General features: G+C 45.5%; 1 protein-coding gene across 1 annotated transcript; it reads right to left on the bottom strand.

Moving 5' to 3' along the window:
* INA (internexin neuronal intermediate filament protein alpha) lies at positions 1-14,188 on the bottom strand. The gene is made up of 3 exons (XM_038578677.1): positions 13,026-14,188; positions 3,298-3,422; positions 1-2,010 (listed from the first exon to the last, which is right to left on the bottom strand). The coding sequence occupies exons 1-3, from the start codon at positions 14,088-14,090 to the stop codon at positions 1,698-1,700; spliced, it is 1,503 nt and encodes a 500-aa protein (XP_038434605.1). The 5' UTR covers positions 14,091-14,188; the 3' UTR covers positions 1-1,697.
* Between the last annotated feature and the right edge of the window lie 2,444 nt (positions 14,189-16,632).

The raw sequence follows: 16,632 nt of genomic DNA, 5'->3' as shown, positions 1-16,632 counted from the left end.
TGTTGGTGGGATCGTGTGACTTTTAATTCTTATCTTACTAATGTTTTACAGTAAGTGTGGGTAGTAAAGACAGGGATGGAGTGAGGGAAAGGAAGAAGAAAAAGTATCTTTCCAGTTCCTCAAACAATTGAAGCAGGTGCTAGGATAAATAAGTTCGGTAAAAGCGTCGCACCCTATCATAACAGAACTTTGAATGGAGGTGTGTGACAGAGACACAGCAACTCTTTAGGTCTCTTGGAAGTGACTGTGGGAAAGAATTAATGCTACATCAAACTTGGCACATGTGGACGACAGGGCGATGCAGCGGCTACACAGTTGGGCAGATGAAAAGTTGGCTCTCCAGAATGGACTTGCTAGCACATGAATAGAAGCATGTGAGCCTCTTCTCTAGTCTTGAGTGTCACTATCTCTCCAGGAGGGGAAGGAGACCCTACCAACCATGTAGCTATGGGGAAAGTCTGGAGCAGGATGCTTAGAGAAAAGAGAAAGATTTCCTTTTGTTTGCTGGTGGTGTTAATTGACCAGGTGATTTCTTTTACTTTTGGGCGGTAGCATTGTGTCCTGGTGATAACATAATTATACTTAGCACTCTTAAAAGGCATAGGAGAGTGAAAGCAAGGCCTTGTGAAGACCTAGACAATGGGAAACGGGATTCCTGGGTTCTAAGGGTAAAGGGCATGATAGAGCTAATTCTAGATCACCACAAATGAACTCACACAGATCAATGAGACCTTGGCTTTTTCCATTCACACAAATACGCCTCTTCTAGCTTATACTACTAAATCTAAGGTCAGCTTAATCACAGCTTGGGGGACTATTACTGTGTTTCTAAAGTTAAAGTGAATAGCTACATTCTTAATACTTTTTTTTCCCTAATTAAATGGATTTGAATAAGCTGAAAGCCTAAAATCTAGGGATTCTTTTCATCATTTGTTGGGGACAACCCTTAAAACATATCACTGCCATTTTTCTTTACTTATAGAATTGGAAGGACGTGAAATGGGCAGGGAGAAGTCATTACACGAATCACAGAAATGTTCAACATGCATCTAATTTTACCATTGAACAAAGAGAGCTAAAGGGGGTAAGTTCTTTACAGAAGAACCTAAATGTGTTTAAGGGGGGAAGAATACTACACTAGCCTTTTTTTTTTTCCTGAATGGAAGAAAAGGATACATGAAATTGTGAGGAGAGGAAGTGTCCATTAAACAAACACCCATCACTTGTGAAGCAGTTTTATCAGAGTGGCGTCTAATGCGGGCCATTGGTTTATCTTTGGCAGTGATCTGATGGTTTGGGAACCTAGAGTGAGACTATATAGCTGGATAAGATCTGGGCATAGTGAGCGAACATTAAGTTTTAATTTCAATTCACAGCAAATGATGATGATCACAGATTTAGCACCGTAGTTTGTACTTCCTCTGTACCTGAATCATCTAACGCTGTGAAGCCTGAGCTTTAGGTGAGAAAGCTGAACTCTTAGATAACTCCTCTGTGATTGCTCTAGGGCTGCAGTTTGCTCCAACCTACGGGGTGGTTTTCTTATTAGAGAAAGTATTCAATGCTAAATAGGAGAGACTGAAGCCTTGAAGACATTTTACAGTGGTGACAGGTGTTTTGGTTCAGGAATAGGCTCTTTAACAAGTCAAGTGCATATTATCCCCTCTTAAGCATTAACTTTTTTTTAAGCAACATAATTATATTTTTTGGCTTGAAGTGGTGCTTTCTTCTATAATTGATTTCTCCGTTTTCTTAGTAGATATTACTGTCTCCTCCAGTATTTCTTCAAAACTTTCCCCTATCTGGGACGTTTTCTTAGAGGCTGCCTTAGAAGCCTCTTCCTCCTCCTCCTCCTCTTTCTTAAGAGACAGCCCAGTGGATGAGACTTTGGAGGTTGTAGAACTGAGGATTCTAGGTGGGAGCAGATAAACTGGATTGGGGGGTGGATTCAGCCCTGAAATGCTTAATCCACTGGTGCTAAAACGTGTCTCTTCACCTTCCAGCAGTTTCCTGTAAATCCAACAGAGAAAAAGTCTTAGGAAGTCAACTAGTAACTTTTTTAAAAAAAGAACTTAACCCTCCAGCTCCTATTCATTTTAAAAGATTTCATAAGACTGCTGTTTCTCATGAGGTTGAGACCAATAAATATTGAATTCTAATGTTCAAAGACATGGAGTTTATCCAGCACATGCATACACATCTGCATGTGTAGATGCACATCTACTGTATGAGTGCATCTTTAGCATCAGCTGTGTTTAAAGCACTGTCAAAGGGAAATCTAATCACAAATATGTTCAAAAAGGAATTTTTGTACAATTCCCCTTAGTCTCATCACACCCATTTTTGGCACTGAAGAGTCTACAAAGCTCTAGGGAGAAGTTTACTAATCAAAACCTTAAGTGCAACAAGGATAAGGAGGTAAAAAGTCCACAGAGGAGGAAGGAACTGCCTAATTCAGCCTGAACTTCAGAATTGTGTTTTTTCAATGTAGAGGAGCACAAAAGGAATGGAACTAGCAACTTCAAAAACTAGTGAATGCAGCTGTTTCCAATAACAGACTTCTTCTCAGCCTAGCCTAACCAGCATGGTAAGAGTGGCCCCAATGCCTTGTTTCTCATATCTCTAATAATTTTTATCATCTCTTTAAAATCAGAAACTCAAGACACTATCAAATACTCTTGGAGTTTTGTTTTGAAGAAGTATACATAATGTAAAAGAAAAAAAATCTCAGATCTGGACTGAAGTTGAGCTCTTCCATTTACCAGCACTGTGACTTAGAACAAATTACACGATAAATCTGTGGTTCAGGTTTCCTCTTCTGCAAAAAATATGACTGGATACCTAGATAATTTAAATACATATCTACTATAGTGCCTGGCACACAGTAGCCATTCAAAAAACAGTAGTTACTGTTATTACCTTTTTTCTTAAGGTAAATGTTCACTTGAACATTGCATGAGTAGAAATCCAGAGGTATACCTCCTCTGTTAGAATGTTCTATGTTGTATCAACCCTATTTTTAAAAGATTGTGATGGGTTCTATTTCAACCTATGGATACTCACGTTATCTCCTTAAATCCTAGCAGAGGTAAGTAGACTACTCTAGGACTAGTTAGGTGAAGTATAAACAAGTTGAGGGACAGAAGAGTCAGCTCACCTGGAAGGCACTAGGGATGTCTTTCCTCATCCCCTCTTACCCATCAGAAATCAGAGAGACTAAAACCACCTATCCACTAATTTGGGTAGTGTTGCCCCAGGTGACTGGATCTGCTTGGGTGAGCATGTCCTTTGAAATACCTGTAAGCTGCTATCTCAATATCAAGAGCCATTTTGACATTGAGCAAGTCCTGGTATTCCCGAAGGTGGCGTGCCATCTCACTCTTGGTGTTCCTCAGATCATTCTCCAGCTGCCCGATGCTATCCTGAAAAGTGACATATTCAACATATTTGAACCAGCTGAAATTTAGTCAGATTTCCACAAAACAAGTATTCTCAACCCTGACTACACATTAAAAATCCAGGCCTGTCCCCCAGCCCAGATTCTGATTCATTTGTTCTGGGGTGGGGCCTCAGCATCTGCACTCTTTCCTAAGGTCCCTAGGAGATTTGGATGTATGGTAAGGGTTGGGACCTTCGACTGTGTGGCACATGGTTCTTGAACGAACATCATGGAGATATTTTCCTCTCTCTCTTTTTAAACTTAGACCTAAAGCTAATACTACACTGTATGTTGACTGAAATTTAAGTAAAAACTTCAAAAAACAAATAAACTTACTTCTCATCCCTCCCTTGCTTACTGTATTGCTTCTGAATAATTCAGTTGTTACATGTCCTTTCCAAAACCCAAAGCCCCAGGTTAGGAGCTTAGATTCAGAAGATTCCAACTGTGAAAAGCACAGAGAGGACAGCAAGTCTTCTCTGTCTCTGTTCGTTTTGATGGTTTCCTGGAAGCCTGCTGCTCAATTACCCTACTGAGAGCATTTCACGGGACAGATTACAGAGGAAGCAGAAATACTCAATGGAATTTCTTTAACCCAAGTGGCAGATTGAAATTATATTTTTAAAAAAGAAACTAAGGGGGGATCCCTGCGTGGCTCAGTGATTTAGCGCTTGCCTTGGAACCGGGGTGTGATCCTGGAGCCCCGGGATCGAGTCCCACATCAGCCTCCCTGCATGGAGCCTGCTTCTCCCTCTGCCTGTGTCTCTGCCTCTCTCTCTCTCTCTCTCTCTCTTTGTCTCTCATGAATAAATAAATAAAATTTAAAAAATAAAAAAAATAAAAAATAAATAAAAAAGAAACTAGGGACCCCTGAATGGCTCAGTAGTTGAGCCTCTGCCTTCGGCTCAGGGCGTGATCCTGGGATCCAGGATTGAGTCTCATATCAGGCTTCTTGTATGGAGCCTGCTTCTCCCTCTGCCTATGGTCTATGCCTCTCTCTCTCTCTCTCTCTGATGAATAAATAAAATCTTTAAAAAAATAAATAAATAAATAAGAAACTAGAGGACACCTGGGTGGCCTGGTTATTTGGGCAGCTGGCTCTTGATTTTGGCTCTGGTCATGATCTCTGGGTTGTGAGATCAGGCCCTGCATAGGGCTCCTTGCTCAGTGCATAGTTGGTTTGGGATTCTCTCCCTCTGCCCCTCCCCTCCACTTGAGATCCTGCTCATTCTCTCTCTTAAACAAACAAACAAATAAATAAAATCTTTTAAAAAACTAAAAATAAATAAAAAAGAAACAAGGTCCATATAATAGTTTTGCTCCAAATTCTTTCAGGTGCAAACCCAATCACAGAAAAATAGCTTTACATTTAAAAAAATATATATATATATATATATTTATTTATTTATTTATTTCAGAGACACAGAGAAAGAGAGAGAGAGAGAGAGCGCGAGTACATGAGTGGGAGGGGCAGAGGGAAAGGGAGAGAGAAACTCAAGGTAGACTCCCTGCAGATCACACAACCCTGAGATCACCACCTGAGGAGGAACCAAGAGGCTTAACCGACTGTGCCACTAGGTGCCCAAAAAATAGCTTTAGATTTCTGATTCTTGAGCAGCCAGAGGGGCTTTTAAACATTTTTTTAAAGATTTATTTAATTAGTTTAGAGAAAGAGAGTGTATGCATGTGTGCACACACAGAGGGGGAGGGGCAGAAGGAGAGAATCTTCAAGCCAACTCCTCACTGGGTGCAGAACCCAACTCTGGGTTCCATCCCACGATCCATGAGATCAGGACCTGAGCAGAAACCAAAAGTTGGAGGTTTAACATAATGAGCACCCAGGTGCCCCCAGAGGGTCTTTTAAAAACACAGCAGATCCTTGTTCTCCTGCTTGGAACCCTCTAACAGCTATTACAATAAAGTCCAAATTCCTCAGCATGGCCTATACTACTTCCTTTGCTCCAAGTGCTTCAGCCTTCTCTTTTGCTCCTTAAAGTTACCAACTTCATTGCTGTCCCAGACCCTTTAGACTAGTTACTTCTTCTGTTTGGAATGCTCTGCAGTGGGTCTTCTGTGGCCGACAGAGTCATCGAAGATTCAGGGCAAATGCCCTCTACCCGGTCTTCTTTTGTGTCTAACTTAAGTACCCTTTCCACACTGATCTAGCATGCTATTTTACCTCAAGCCAGGGCAGTGGGTAGCCCATAAAGGGGCTTTGTGCAAATGAGAAACAAGCACCTCTGGTGGGAGGACAAATTAGAAGAAAGCACATACTTGCACAAGTGGCCACTCTGCTCTCAGCTATTATCATTACCTGAAACTTTCTCGTTCATTTATTACTTGACTAGTTTCTTTTCTTTTTTTTTTTTTAGATTTATTTATTTATTCATTCAGAGAGAGCGAGAGAGAGGCAGAGACACAGGCAGAGGGAGAAGCAGGCTCCATGCAGGGAGCCCGATGTGGGACTCGATGTGGGACTCGATCCCGGGTCGACAGGATCACACCCCGGGCTGCAGGCGGCACTAAACCACTGCGCCACCGGGGCTGCCCGACTAGTTTATTTTCTGTCATCTTCCTCTATCTCATGCTTTTTCAACCTAGGCACTGTTGACATTCTGGGCTGGATAATTCTTTCCTGGTGGGGGGGGGGGGGGTTGTCCTGTGAATTGTAGGATGTTTAGCAGCATCCCTGACCTCCACCCATTAGTAGCACACACCCTCCCTCCCAGTTGTGATAACCAACAATGTCCCAGACATTGCTAAAGGTCCCCTGGAAGGCAAGTCACTCCTGTCAGAGAGCTACTGCACTACAATGTAATTTACATAGAAACAGGAGCTGATTCTGTTTGGTTCACCTCTGGAAGCCCAGATCCTAGCACAATGCACACTGCAGATGCTCAGTGAGTAACTGTTAAATGAATGAATGGTGTGCTACATGAGCACTTCTTTTCCTCTGACTTAAAAAGATATGAGCAAATAATGCATATAATTTAGTTGCAGGGGATCCCTGGGTGTCGCAGCGGTTTAGCGCCTGCCTTTGGCCCAGGGCGCGATCCTGGAGACCGGGGATCGAATCCCACGTCGGGCTCCCGGTGCATGGAGCCTGCTTCTCCCTCTGCCTGTGTCTCTGCCTCTCTCTCTCTCTCTGTGACTATCATAAATAAATAAAAAAATAAAAAATAAAAGTAGTTAAGCTAATTTAAAAAAAAATAATTTAGTTGCAACCTTGTCGACACAAAGAGCACAGCAATTTACAATAATTTTTGTGAAGTGGAGACATAGAAAACTATCAGAAACCTCAAGAAGTGAGTGAGTGAGGGGCCCTTGTAATTTCCTGTGTGGGGATGATGACATGATGGTTGAAAACAGGGCTGCTAACATCAGAGGGTGCAGACTTCCAAATCAAGAGAACCTGCAGAAAGAATAGAAATTCATGCCTCCTACCTGTTCTATAAATATTGACAGGAATGCTGCAAAGGAGAGACTCAATTAACTGATGGGTGCAGAGCAAGGAGTGACAAGCAGCAGGGAAAATACATATTACACGGACAGTGATGGAAATATTCCAAAACGTGTTCAGAGATCATAAGGGCTTCAAATGATTTTTTTTAAATTTTATTTATTTATTCAGAGAGAAAGGCAGAGACATAGGCAGAGGGAGAAACAGGTTCCCTGCAGTCTCTCCTATGCGAGACTTGATCCCCCATCCCTGGACCCAAGATCATGCCCTGAGCAGAAAGCAGATGCTCAAGTGCTGAGCCACCCAAGAGCCCTGGGCTTCAGATGATTTTTACCAAAAATGTTACTTGATAGTTGTTACTTGAGGTTAAACTAACCTACAAGCAGGTCTGCTAGTGATGCACCTAGGGATAAGGGACACAATATTACTGTGGCAAAGGGAAAAGGGTAGAAGAGGAAGATGACTTCTCCTTATGCAAAGGACAGGAGAAATGAGATCTGAGAAAAACAGGAGGATTGCATCAGGACCTTTGGGTTGCATTTCTGGCCCTGCCTCAAATATCCAACATACCTCAGTTAGTTTTCTGTGTTTTAGTTTCTTCAAAATTTCCATTTCTACATATGGAAAATTATAATGTTTATTCTTTTCTGAGGTATTCTGAGATCCTCAAGTTAGGATTCCAATTTAAGGTACCTCATATGATCATAGAAGTCCATTATCTGTTAAATTAGATAATGGGCATTAAAACAGCACTTGTCACATAGAAATTGCTCAATAAATTGTTAAGATCATACCATGTGACTTATACCTTTTTTAATCATATGGACAAATTAATCATGAGCCCACAACCCCTTGGATTACTTAGGAAAGCAAAGCAGCATATAATAAAGCTTTAATATTAGTTGAAGGCACATTCCTTTAAGTACCAGGTTAAATGATTATTATTTTATTTTATTTTATTTATTTTATTTTATTTTATTCTATTTTATTTTATTTTTTTTAAAGATTTTATTTATTTATTCATGAGAGATAGAGAGAGAGAGGCAGAGACACAGGCAGAGGAAGAAGCAGGCTCCATGCAGGGAGCCTGACGGGGGACTCGATCCCAGGTCTCCAGGATCACGCCCTGAGCTGAAGGCGGCGCTAAACCGCTGAGCCATCCGGGCTGCCCTAAATGATGATTTTAAATAAAAACCTTTCTAAAAGGGCTTGTACCATTTAAAAAATATATTATTTATTTAAATAATCTCTACACCCAACATGGGGCTCTAACTCATGACTCTGAGATTAAGAGTGGCATCTTCCTCTGACTGAGCCAGCCAGGTGCCCCAGAGGTGTTGTACCATTCTTAATTAGAACAAACATAACGCAACCTTTCTTAGCAACTACAGATTATGATAACGATCAATTATTTTCCTGTCTTTTATCTTTGAGGTCAACTGAGGTGTATCAGATTGTTTATTTCTACCTAATGGCTCCCAAAGAACAGTGTTTGCATTAGTGCTTGCCACTTACTGGTTTTCTTTGTTCTGAAAGTTGAAATAGGGCAGCCCAGGTGGCTCAGCGGTTTAGCGCCTTTAGTGCCGCCTTCAGCCCAGGGTGTGATCCTGAAGACCTGGGATCCAGTCCCATGTCCCTGCATGTAGCCTGCTTCTCCTGCCTATGTCTCTACCCCTCCCTCTCTCTCTGTGTGTGTGTCTCTCATGAAAAAATAAATAAAATCTTAAAAAAAAAAAAAAGAAAGAAAGTTGAAATAATGCTACTCATTCTTGATGATGTCTGACTCAGTTGGTCCTTCTTCTCTACCTTGCAGCATGCTTGAAACTCAGCAGACAAAGCACTTTAGGATCATGTAAAGCAAGAATGAATAAGTTAGGAGCATCAGAGGGGTCAACTTCCCAATATGTGACCTGGACATGGAGGTTTTGTCTCATCAGCAGCATAAGGTCCTTTTTAAGACAATATTTTTGTTTCAGAGCTGTGTTTGCTGAATAAGAGGTTGTTGGGAGCTGAGTTCTAGATAGAGGATATTTCTTTGAATGTTTACATTACACATTTCACACATCTAATTTATGGGTCAGAGTAGACAAAAAGCATGACTTTGCTCCTTTTGGAAGGAATTGGGCTGACTGCTGACCATTGCTCTTCAATGTCTAGTCCCTTTGTTTGTGCTCTCTTCCCCCCACCAGACTGTCTCACATTGCCCTTCAAAAGCCCTGCCAAAGATGGCCTCCAGCTGGAAATGTGAGCAGAACACTGCAGTCTGCCCCCTCCCCCAACCACGCAGCTGCTGCTGGCTTAGCCTGAGGGAATGGCAGAGGCACTCCCAGTTCCAGCTGGGGTCTCTCCTGGAGTAGCAGCTAAGATGAGTGCTGAACATCTTCCCAAGGGCTGGAAGGATGCAGGCCAGGAGGAAGAGAAAAACATGGCCACACAAGCATCTGCAGTGGAGAAAAGGAACCACAAACAGTGCTATGGATTTCATCACTTTTAGGAGCCCTCAGGCAGGCCAGTGGTAGTAGTGAGTGCAGCACAGTCTGAATGAAAGGGCCCATCCAGAATGACCGGGTGAGGAGAGAGGACTTTTATATGTGTACCACCTATATGCCTTATTCTCCTTCCTGTCTTCGCTTTCTTTCTTTCTTTTTCCCTGCCATACTTTAAAATCTTGCATTAGGGGGATCCCTGGGTGGCGCAGTGGATTAGTGCTGCCTTCGGCCCAGGGGTGTGATCCTGGGGTCCCGGATCGAGTCCCGCATCAGGCTTCCTGCATGGAGCCTGCTTCTCCCTCTGCCTGTGTCTCTGCCTCTCTCTCTCTCTCTCTCTCTCAAATTTGTTTATTTAAACAAATAAGTCTTTAAAAGATATATAAAATAAAATAAAATCTTGCATTATATGAGCTGGTTTATATTGTGAAATGAGGTTTAGGTTAGCGCACCCCAAAATCAGTCTGAGGAACAATAGGACGCAGCGCTTTTGCATATTCCTGGGCCGTACCTGTCATCTACTGAATCTCGATCATTGGAAATAAGCCTGATAATCTTTTTTGTTAAGCCCCCAAGTGATCTTGGTGGATCCATGGGTTTAGGAATGACAAGTTTAAATTTATTTCTGTAAAGGAGCTATCAAGGTGGCGTTGGTGACAGTAATACAATAAGACAGGGAGGAGCAAAAACAAAACAAAACCAAAAACATATAGAAGAGTTGAAAAGAAAAAAGGACCAAATGTAGTTTCTTTTTGAATTCTAATTTCATAGATAAATCAGACCATAGATTTATATGCAGCCAGTGTCACCCCCAATCTCCAAGGGGCCAGCTATTTCATTAGGTTGTATTCCAATCTCATACCAGAGAGAAAGCAGACTTGGCTCATCTCCCTGGGGAGCATTAACTAATGGGGAGCTTGATTGTTCAGCAAGGACTTTCAAGGAAAGCTGCAGCTTTCCAAGACTGACCATAGTACAGGGCCAGGGCCTCTAGTATCCTGCAAAAACACTGTTAGGCATCTTTGGCAGAACAGGGCCTCTAGGGTGGTAAAGCAGTTATACAGGAACCAGATTTGCCCTGGGCCAGAAATGGAAAAGGGTTCAGCTACAGTGGGTGGCTACATTTGGCTTTTGAAGACAACTAGCTCAAGCTCTTCAATTTCACCTGTCGCCTGATTTGGGTTCTCTCATATATCATTGTGTACTCACCATGTCACCTTGAATCATTCTTTACCCTTTCAAAAGTGTAATAAGCTTTCTGCCCTTGAATAGGCTGTCAGCATTCTGGGCAGGGAAAATGTGACTTTAATGGGGCCTTCCTCTGCCTCTGAAAGGGTGGAAAGCTTGCAAAGGAAAATAGGCCTATCACTAATCTCTGAAGCAGAAGAAAGAGAACAGCCTCCCATAACTGCAGTGAAAGGGGAGGGAGGAGGGAGAGAGAGGGCAAGAAAACAATAGCGGAATCTCACCATGCAGAGGGAGGCTTTTCATCTTGGCCAGTAGAACTAAAATTGTTAGAGAAAACAGCCAGAGGATACTCTTGTGACTTTAGGCCTTCAGGATAAGCAGGTGAGGATGTGAGCCCTTCCCCAGACTGAAGTCCCAAGGGGTAGGAAATAGCTTTATGTTGTCTCATCTGGTCTTCCATTCCACCAGCAGGCCCACTGAGGTTCTGAAGGCTAATGCTGATGGGGGCAGCACTGCAGAGCTGCAGATGCCGCAGTTTCTGTAGGTTTTTTGTTTCCTGCAGACTGTGTCTGGATGACCCTACTATTGTCTAACACTGAAAGCCTTTTAAAGCAAACAAAACAACTCAGATGATATTTTCACTACCTCTTAGAAGATAGGGTCATACCAAGTAAACAGAGGGTATGGCAAAGCCCAAATCTGATGGCAGCTACAGGTAAGTTATCCTTTTTTTGTAGAAATACTGGGCTAGCCCTTCAGAAGACCACCTAGCTCATCTTTTGAGGGTGCTAGAACACATGAAGTCTCAGTTAACTAAATGTGATTAATTCAATCCATGGAGGAGCTAGGCCAAAAAGTGAAAAATTCAAGTTATAGCTTTTTTTTTTTTTAAACCAAGTTACAGCTTTTGAAGCAGACTAGAGGTGGACCGTAATTCCAAATAACCAAAAACAAATGGTCCAGGCAAGCTTTCTTCCTTTAGCAAAGGGGACAATTTATAATGCATAACAAATACCTGCACTCCAATAATCATTCTTTAGCTGCAGGCTAAAATAGTACTTTTGAGGTTTTACTCCTTTCTTGGTTCTATTTTTTAAATGTTCCCAAACCCTATTAATTCCATCAAGAGTAAACTTCGATCTTGGCTAGAACGAATTATTGCAAATTTTTGCATTATTATCATCCTACCCAAAGGAGCTTTGATTGGACCTTGAAACTGAACCACCCTATTCCTTTCTTTTCTCCTGCCTCTGTCCTCTTTGTGGTCATAAGCCCAGAATGCCCTATATAGTAAAACTGAAGATGCAGCGGCCTTTGTTTGGAGAGGAAAGGAAGAAAGATCTAATCAATACTTTCATAGGAGCTTAAAGGACACACAAAAAGGAAAAAAATAAGTAGCCTATAACAAAGATAGAATCACCCATCGCTGTAATTTATCACATGCATTGAGGATGGAAAATTGTTAAGGAGACGTGAATTTTCAGGTGGGACCTCAATGCTGCTGAGCATATTAAGTGTTCTTTGCTCAATGCTAAGCCATCCATGATAGTGAAAATTGATGCTGTCCATGAGGTGACCCTTGATTGCAGGTAGCCAAGACTGTTGTGAGGGTGTTGCAGAAGAAAAAAAAAAAAAAAAAAAAAAGCCCAAAGCAGTTAATTGCCTAGAGAGTCATAACTAGGGCATGAGACAGGAGACGCATCTTTTCTGAGATGGAAAGAAGTTTAGATCAGCACCGAGGACAGCGCCCTGACCATTCTCACTTGCTAAGCGGTAAAAAGCTTTCTTTAGAAAGAAATATCTCCAGTAGGTAGACAAGGTAACTCTGTGTGTGCGTGCGTGCGTGTTGGGAGGGGAAGAGGTAGAGCAGAGCGGCTGTAACTAGCCCAATCACTCAGCTCCTTGGCTCCCAATCTCTACTCTTTTGAAGGCGAAAGTCAAGAACCCTTCCCAGTTCAGTCCAGCGTTCTCTCTAGCACAGACCATACTCCATAAATATCAATTCCCGGGTGCACAGAAAGCCTTTCAAAGTCAACCAAACAATCCAGACAGGAGAGACAGCACTGCAACATGAGAGGCTGTAACCCAGCTGCACTGGGTTCACTCCTACTTTTGGTGGGGGGCTGTTTTTTAAGTCGCCAGGATGTTTATGTCCACTAGCGGGACATAAGGAAGCATTCATTAGATTTCTGGACTCTGTAAAACATAAGATTAAGGGTTTTTGTTTTGTTTTGTTTTGTTTTCTAGAAGGGCCCGGACAGGGATATGACATGACGGGCAGGGAAACAGGGTGACCAGGGCTCTGAAAGGTGTAGACTCCAGGGCTTTTTGTTTGCCAACGCCTCCAGTTGGGGCTCCTCCTCCCTTCCCCTCCCCTCGGTTCCTAGGGAGAGTGCAGGTAGGTGGGGGAGAGGGCAGGGCGCCCCTCCCTTTGCAGCGTTCCAGCCCTTACCTGGTAGCTAGCCACCTCTGCGCTGTGCCGCTCCTCCAGCTCCAGGATCTGCCTCTCCAAGGACTCGTTGGCCCCACGCAGCCCCTCAATCTCGATGGTGCGTGCCTGCAGCTGGCGCCGGTACTCGTGAATCTCCTCGCGGCTCGCCCGGATGGCCTCGGTGCTGCGCGCCGCCTGCTCGTTCAGGTTGGCAAACTTGGACTTGTACCACTCCTCCGCTGACTGGAGGTTCTTGGCAGCCAGGGACTCATACTGCGCTCGGATCTCCCTCAGCGCCGAACTCAGGTCTGGTTTGGCCACAGCCACGTCCACCTCGGCCGCGGCCTGCGACGACGCCTGCAGCGTGGCCAGCAGCTCGGCCACCTCCTCGTCGTGCACCTGGCGCACGAAGGCCAGCTCGTCCAGCAGCGACTCCACCTTCTTCTCCAGGTCCAGGCGGGCCAGCGTGGCGCCGTCCACGTCGCGCTGCTGCGCCTTCAGGGCGCGCTCGGCGCCTTCGCGCCCGCGGCTCTCCTCCTCGCAGCGCGCCCTTAGCCGCTGCACCTCCTCGGCCAGCCCGTCGCGTTCCAGCAAGGCCTGCGCGCGCGCCGAGCTCGCCTCCTCCAGCTGCGCGCGCAGGTCGCGCAGCTCGCGCTGGAAGAGCTCGCCCACGCGCGACGGTTCGGCGTGGCGCTGCCGCAGCGCGGCCAGCTCGGCCTCGAGCGCGCGGTTCTGCGTCTCCAGCTGGTGCACCTTTTCGATGAACACCGCGAAGCGGTCGTTGAGGCCTTGCAGCTGCTCCTTCTCGTTGGTGCGGATGATCTTGTACTCGTTGGTGCGCGCCGCCGCCTGACTCAGGTCCAGCCCGTCGGACGCCGGGGTCCGGCGATAGGCCAGGCCCAGGCCGAGCGACGCGGCCGAGGAGCAGGCGGCCGAGGAGGCCACGTTGCTGCGGGACAGCGACTGCGAGCGGAAGCCACCCGCGCCCCCGGCGCTGGAGAGGCGCGAGGACAGGCGAGAGCCATCTCCAAACACCTTGCGGTAGGAGGAGGAGGCGCACAGGTAGTGCTCCGAGCCGAAGCTCATGGTGCCGGGACCAGGGCCGGGAGGACGGCTGCGGCGGACGGCACGGGCCAGAGGAGAGGTGCGCCAGCCGGGGCGCGGCTGGGCGGTGTGCACCGGGTTTTAAGGCGCCGGGGCTGGGGCGGCGCGTTGGGGGCGGAGCTCCTGCTCGGGGGCTGGTGGAGAGAGGGAAGCGGGGCATCCAGGAGCGGGGGCGGGGAAGCGCAGAGACTACTGCAGCTGCGCGCGCCGCGGACCTGGGGCGCCGAGACAAAGCGATTTGCGTGGGAGCCGCTCCCTGCCCGCCGCGCCCCTCCCCAAGAATCGTGTGGCTTGGAAGTGACTTGAGTGGAGTGGCGCCTAAACGACCGGGGCTTCCCAGCCGCAGACCACCGGGCCCTGTCGCCTCCCTTAACCCTGTCCTTTTTGCCCCCTTTAACCCACCCGGAGTTACGGTTTTCCGGGAGGTGACCCGTACGCCCGCCCGTCCCTCCCTGGGAGCTCCTGAGGGTGAAACCCTGTTTTTCCAGTTAGAGTGGGGACTTTGTCTCTTCCCTCAGGCTTTGTCCCTTTCCTCAGCCAGCTCGGGGTTCCCAGGGGGTAGAGTGGGTCTACGTCAGAGAGCATCTCATCAGCTGTCCTCTGCATCTCTCGGAAGCACCCAGGGCCGGTGGCTGGGCCCAATGCCTGTGACGCCCCAGAAAAGAGGGGAGATAGATAAAGAACACGGGCCTGAGTTGCAGATAGAAGAAGGAAGCGCAGGAAAAAAAAAGCTGGGGTGTCTGCAGTGGACAAAACTGAAGTGCCCCTGACATTTGTATAAGCAAGTGGATTTCCCATCCGCAGACCACACACCCGGCTCTGGCGCTTCCGTCGACCCTGTCCTCTTTGCTTTCCCCCAGAGTTAGGGTTTTTCTGGGAGGTGACCCGTAAGCCCATTCCCATCCCAGAGCTCCCAATGGGGATGGGATCACCACAGTCCCCACAACTCTCCGTTGAATAATGCCCACCTTCTGAATTCATTTACGTTATCTATCTGGCCCTGTAGGTATTAGAGATTTCAGGCTTTGTAAATCCTACTCTAATTTAGGAGCACCTCTTCCTAATTTAGGAGGTCTCTCTTTGAACAAAAGAGGTCTCTGCAAATATTAAACTCCAGGATCAGAGAAGAGTTCCGGCCACAGGGCAGACCCACACAGGGTGGGGGTGGGGAGGTCAAAGAATGGGATTTGGAGAGGTGAGGGCTGGGCGGAGTCAGTGTAGGATTTAGTGTGCACTCACCTTCTAGCTTATAGTATCTCTCAGGATGCAGCTGTGGCTTAGGAGAGGGAGTAAGAAGAACTTTTTAGTAGACTCCAGAATTCCAGACTAAAGGCCTTTTTGATTTGGATCTCAAGGATAAGCTTAACTTCATGTGGGAAAATATTACCTGAGACAGGCCACTAAAGGAAAGAGAAGGGAAGCCCTGCAGGACTTTGGAACATACTTCTTGGCATTATGCTTCATGTCATGGAAGATGATCAGGCCCTACCACAGCCTGTCCCCCCCAGGTTCCTTATTACAGACCAAGACCTGAGCTTAATTCTGTGTTCACTGGGCTCGGAAATACCTGGTAAAGTGAAGGGCGGAAGAATGCTAGCTAACACTACTAAATGATTACTCTCTGCTAGCCATTGTGCCAGGACTTTTGCATAGGTTTCTTTCCTTCTGGCTACTCTTCAGTGTGACCCTTTACCCCCATCTAAGAGATCAGAAACCAGGGCTCAGCTCCAGCACTCTGCACAAGGTCACTAGCAAACAAACATACATTCTTTCCTCACTACATAATTCTACTTCTTGGAGCAATGGGGCTGTTGAAGTCTCATTAATTTCTATACAGCCAGCAGAAGGCTAAGTGGGCTAAGTTTTAGCCAATAACAACGTAGCAGGCTTGTTTATAATTCAAAGAGTCAGAGGTGATGGGTTTGAATTGTGGTTTCTGTACTTATCAAGCTTGTAGAGAAAACAACACCTATCTCCGAAGGTCATGAAAGATTGAGTTGATGCATGTGAAGGTGCTTTGTAAATTGTATAGGTATAAGGGGTTCACATCAATATTATCCTCTTTCAAATAAAGGGGCATTTCTTCCCATCTACCATCAACAGGATATAAATCTGGGTTTGTGATGGGATTGCAGCAAACTGTCCACCATTTCCTTGCATAGGCCTTCAGGATGTCCCTTGGCAAAGAGAATACATCCAACCTTGATTGGAGTCCCTGAGGCCAGCCTGAGTGTGATAAGTAGGAACAGCCACATATAACTAGATCTTGCTTCTGGGCTATAATTCCAGTCTTATTTCAACCATGTTATTCATGACTGAATAACTAAAAATTAGTGAAATGTCCTGGTTGGAATTGTACCTCTCTTTCTCTTTCCGTCCTCCCAATACAAGCAGTACTCCAAAGGCAAAACACAAACAAAGCAGAAGTGAGGCTAAAGGCCTCAGTAATCCAACAAAAAGGGAGAGTGGCCTAGAAAATCGAGAGTGGGCTGCATTTTGAAATTTCTAAACAGTTTATCTTATA

Source organism: Canis lupus, chromosome 28 (assembly GCF_011100685.1).
Source record: "Canis lupus familiaris isolate Mischka breed German Shepherd chromosome 28, alternate assembly UU_Cfam_GSD_1.0, whole genome shotgun sequence".
NCBI classification, from domain to species: Eukaryota; Metazoa; Chordata; class Mammalia; order Carnivora; family Canidae; genus Canis; species Canis lupus.
The sequence above is the reverse complement of the archived record's forward strand: the minus strand, read 5'-3'. Positions and strand labels throughout refer to the sequence as shown.

Bases quoted from the DNA above. Each gene is read 5' to 3' on its own strand.
- INA (XM_038578677.1), bottom strand. From the start codon at position 14,090: ATGAGCTTCGGCTCGGAGCACTACCTGTGCGCCTCCTCCTCCTACCGC. The intron at 3,423-13,025 runs GTAAGGGCTGGA...GTCACTTTTCAG, and splicing joins CAGAGGTGGCTAGCTACCAG to GATAGCATCGGGCAGCTGGA. The intron at 2,011-3,297 runs GTATTTCAAAGG...TTGGATTTACAG, and splicing joins ATTGAGATAGCAGCTTACAG to GAAACTGCTGGAAGGTGAAG.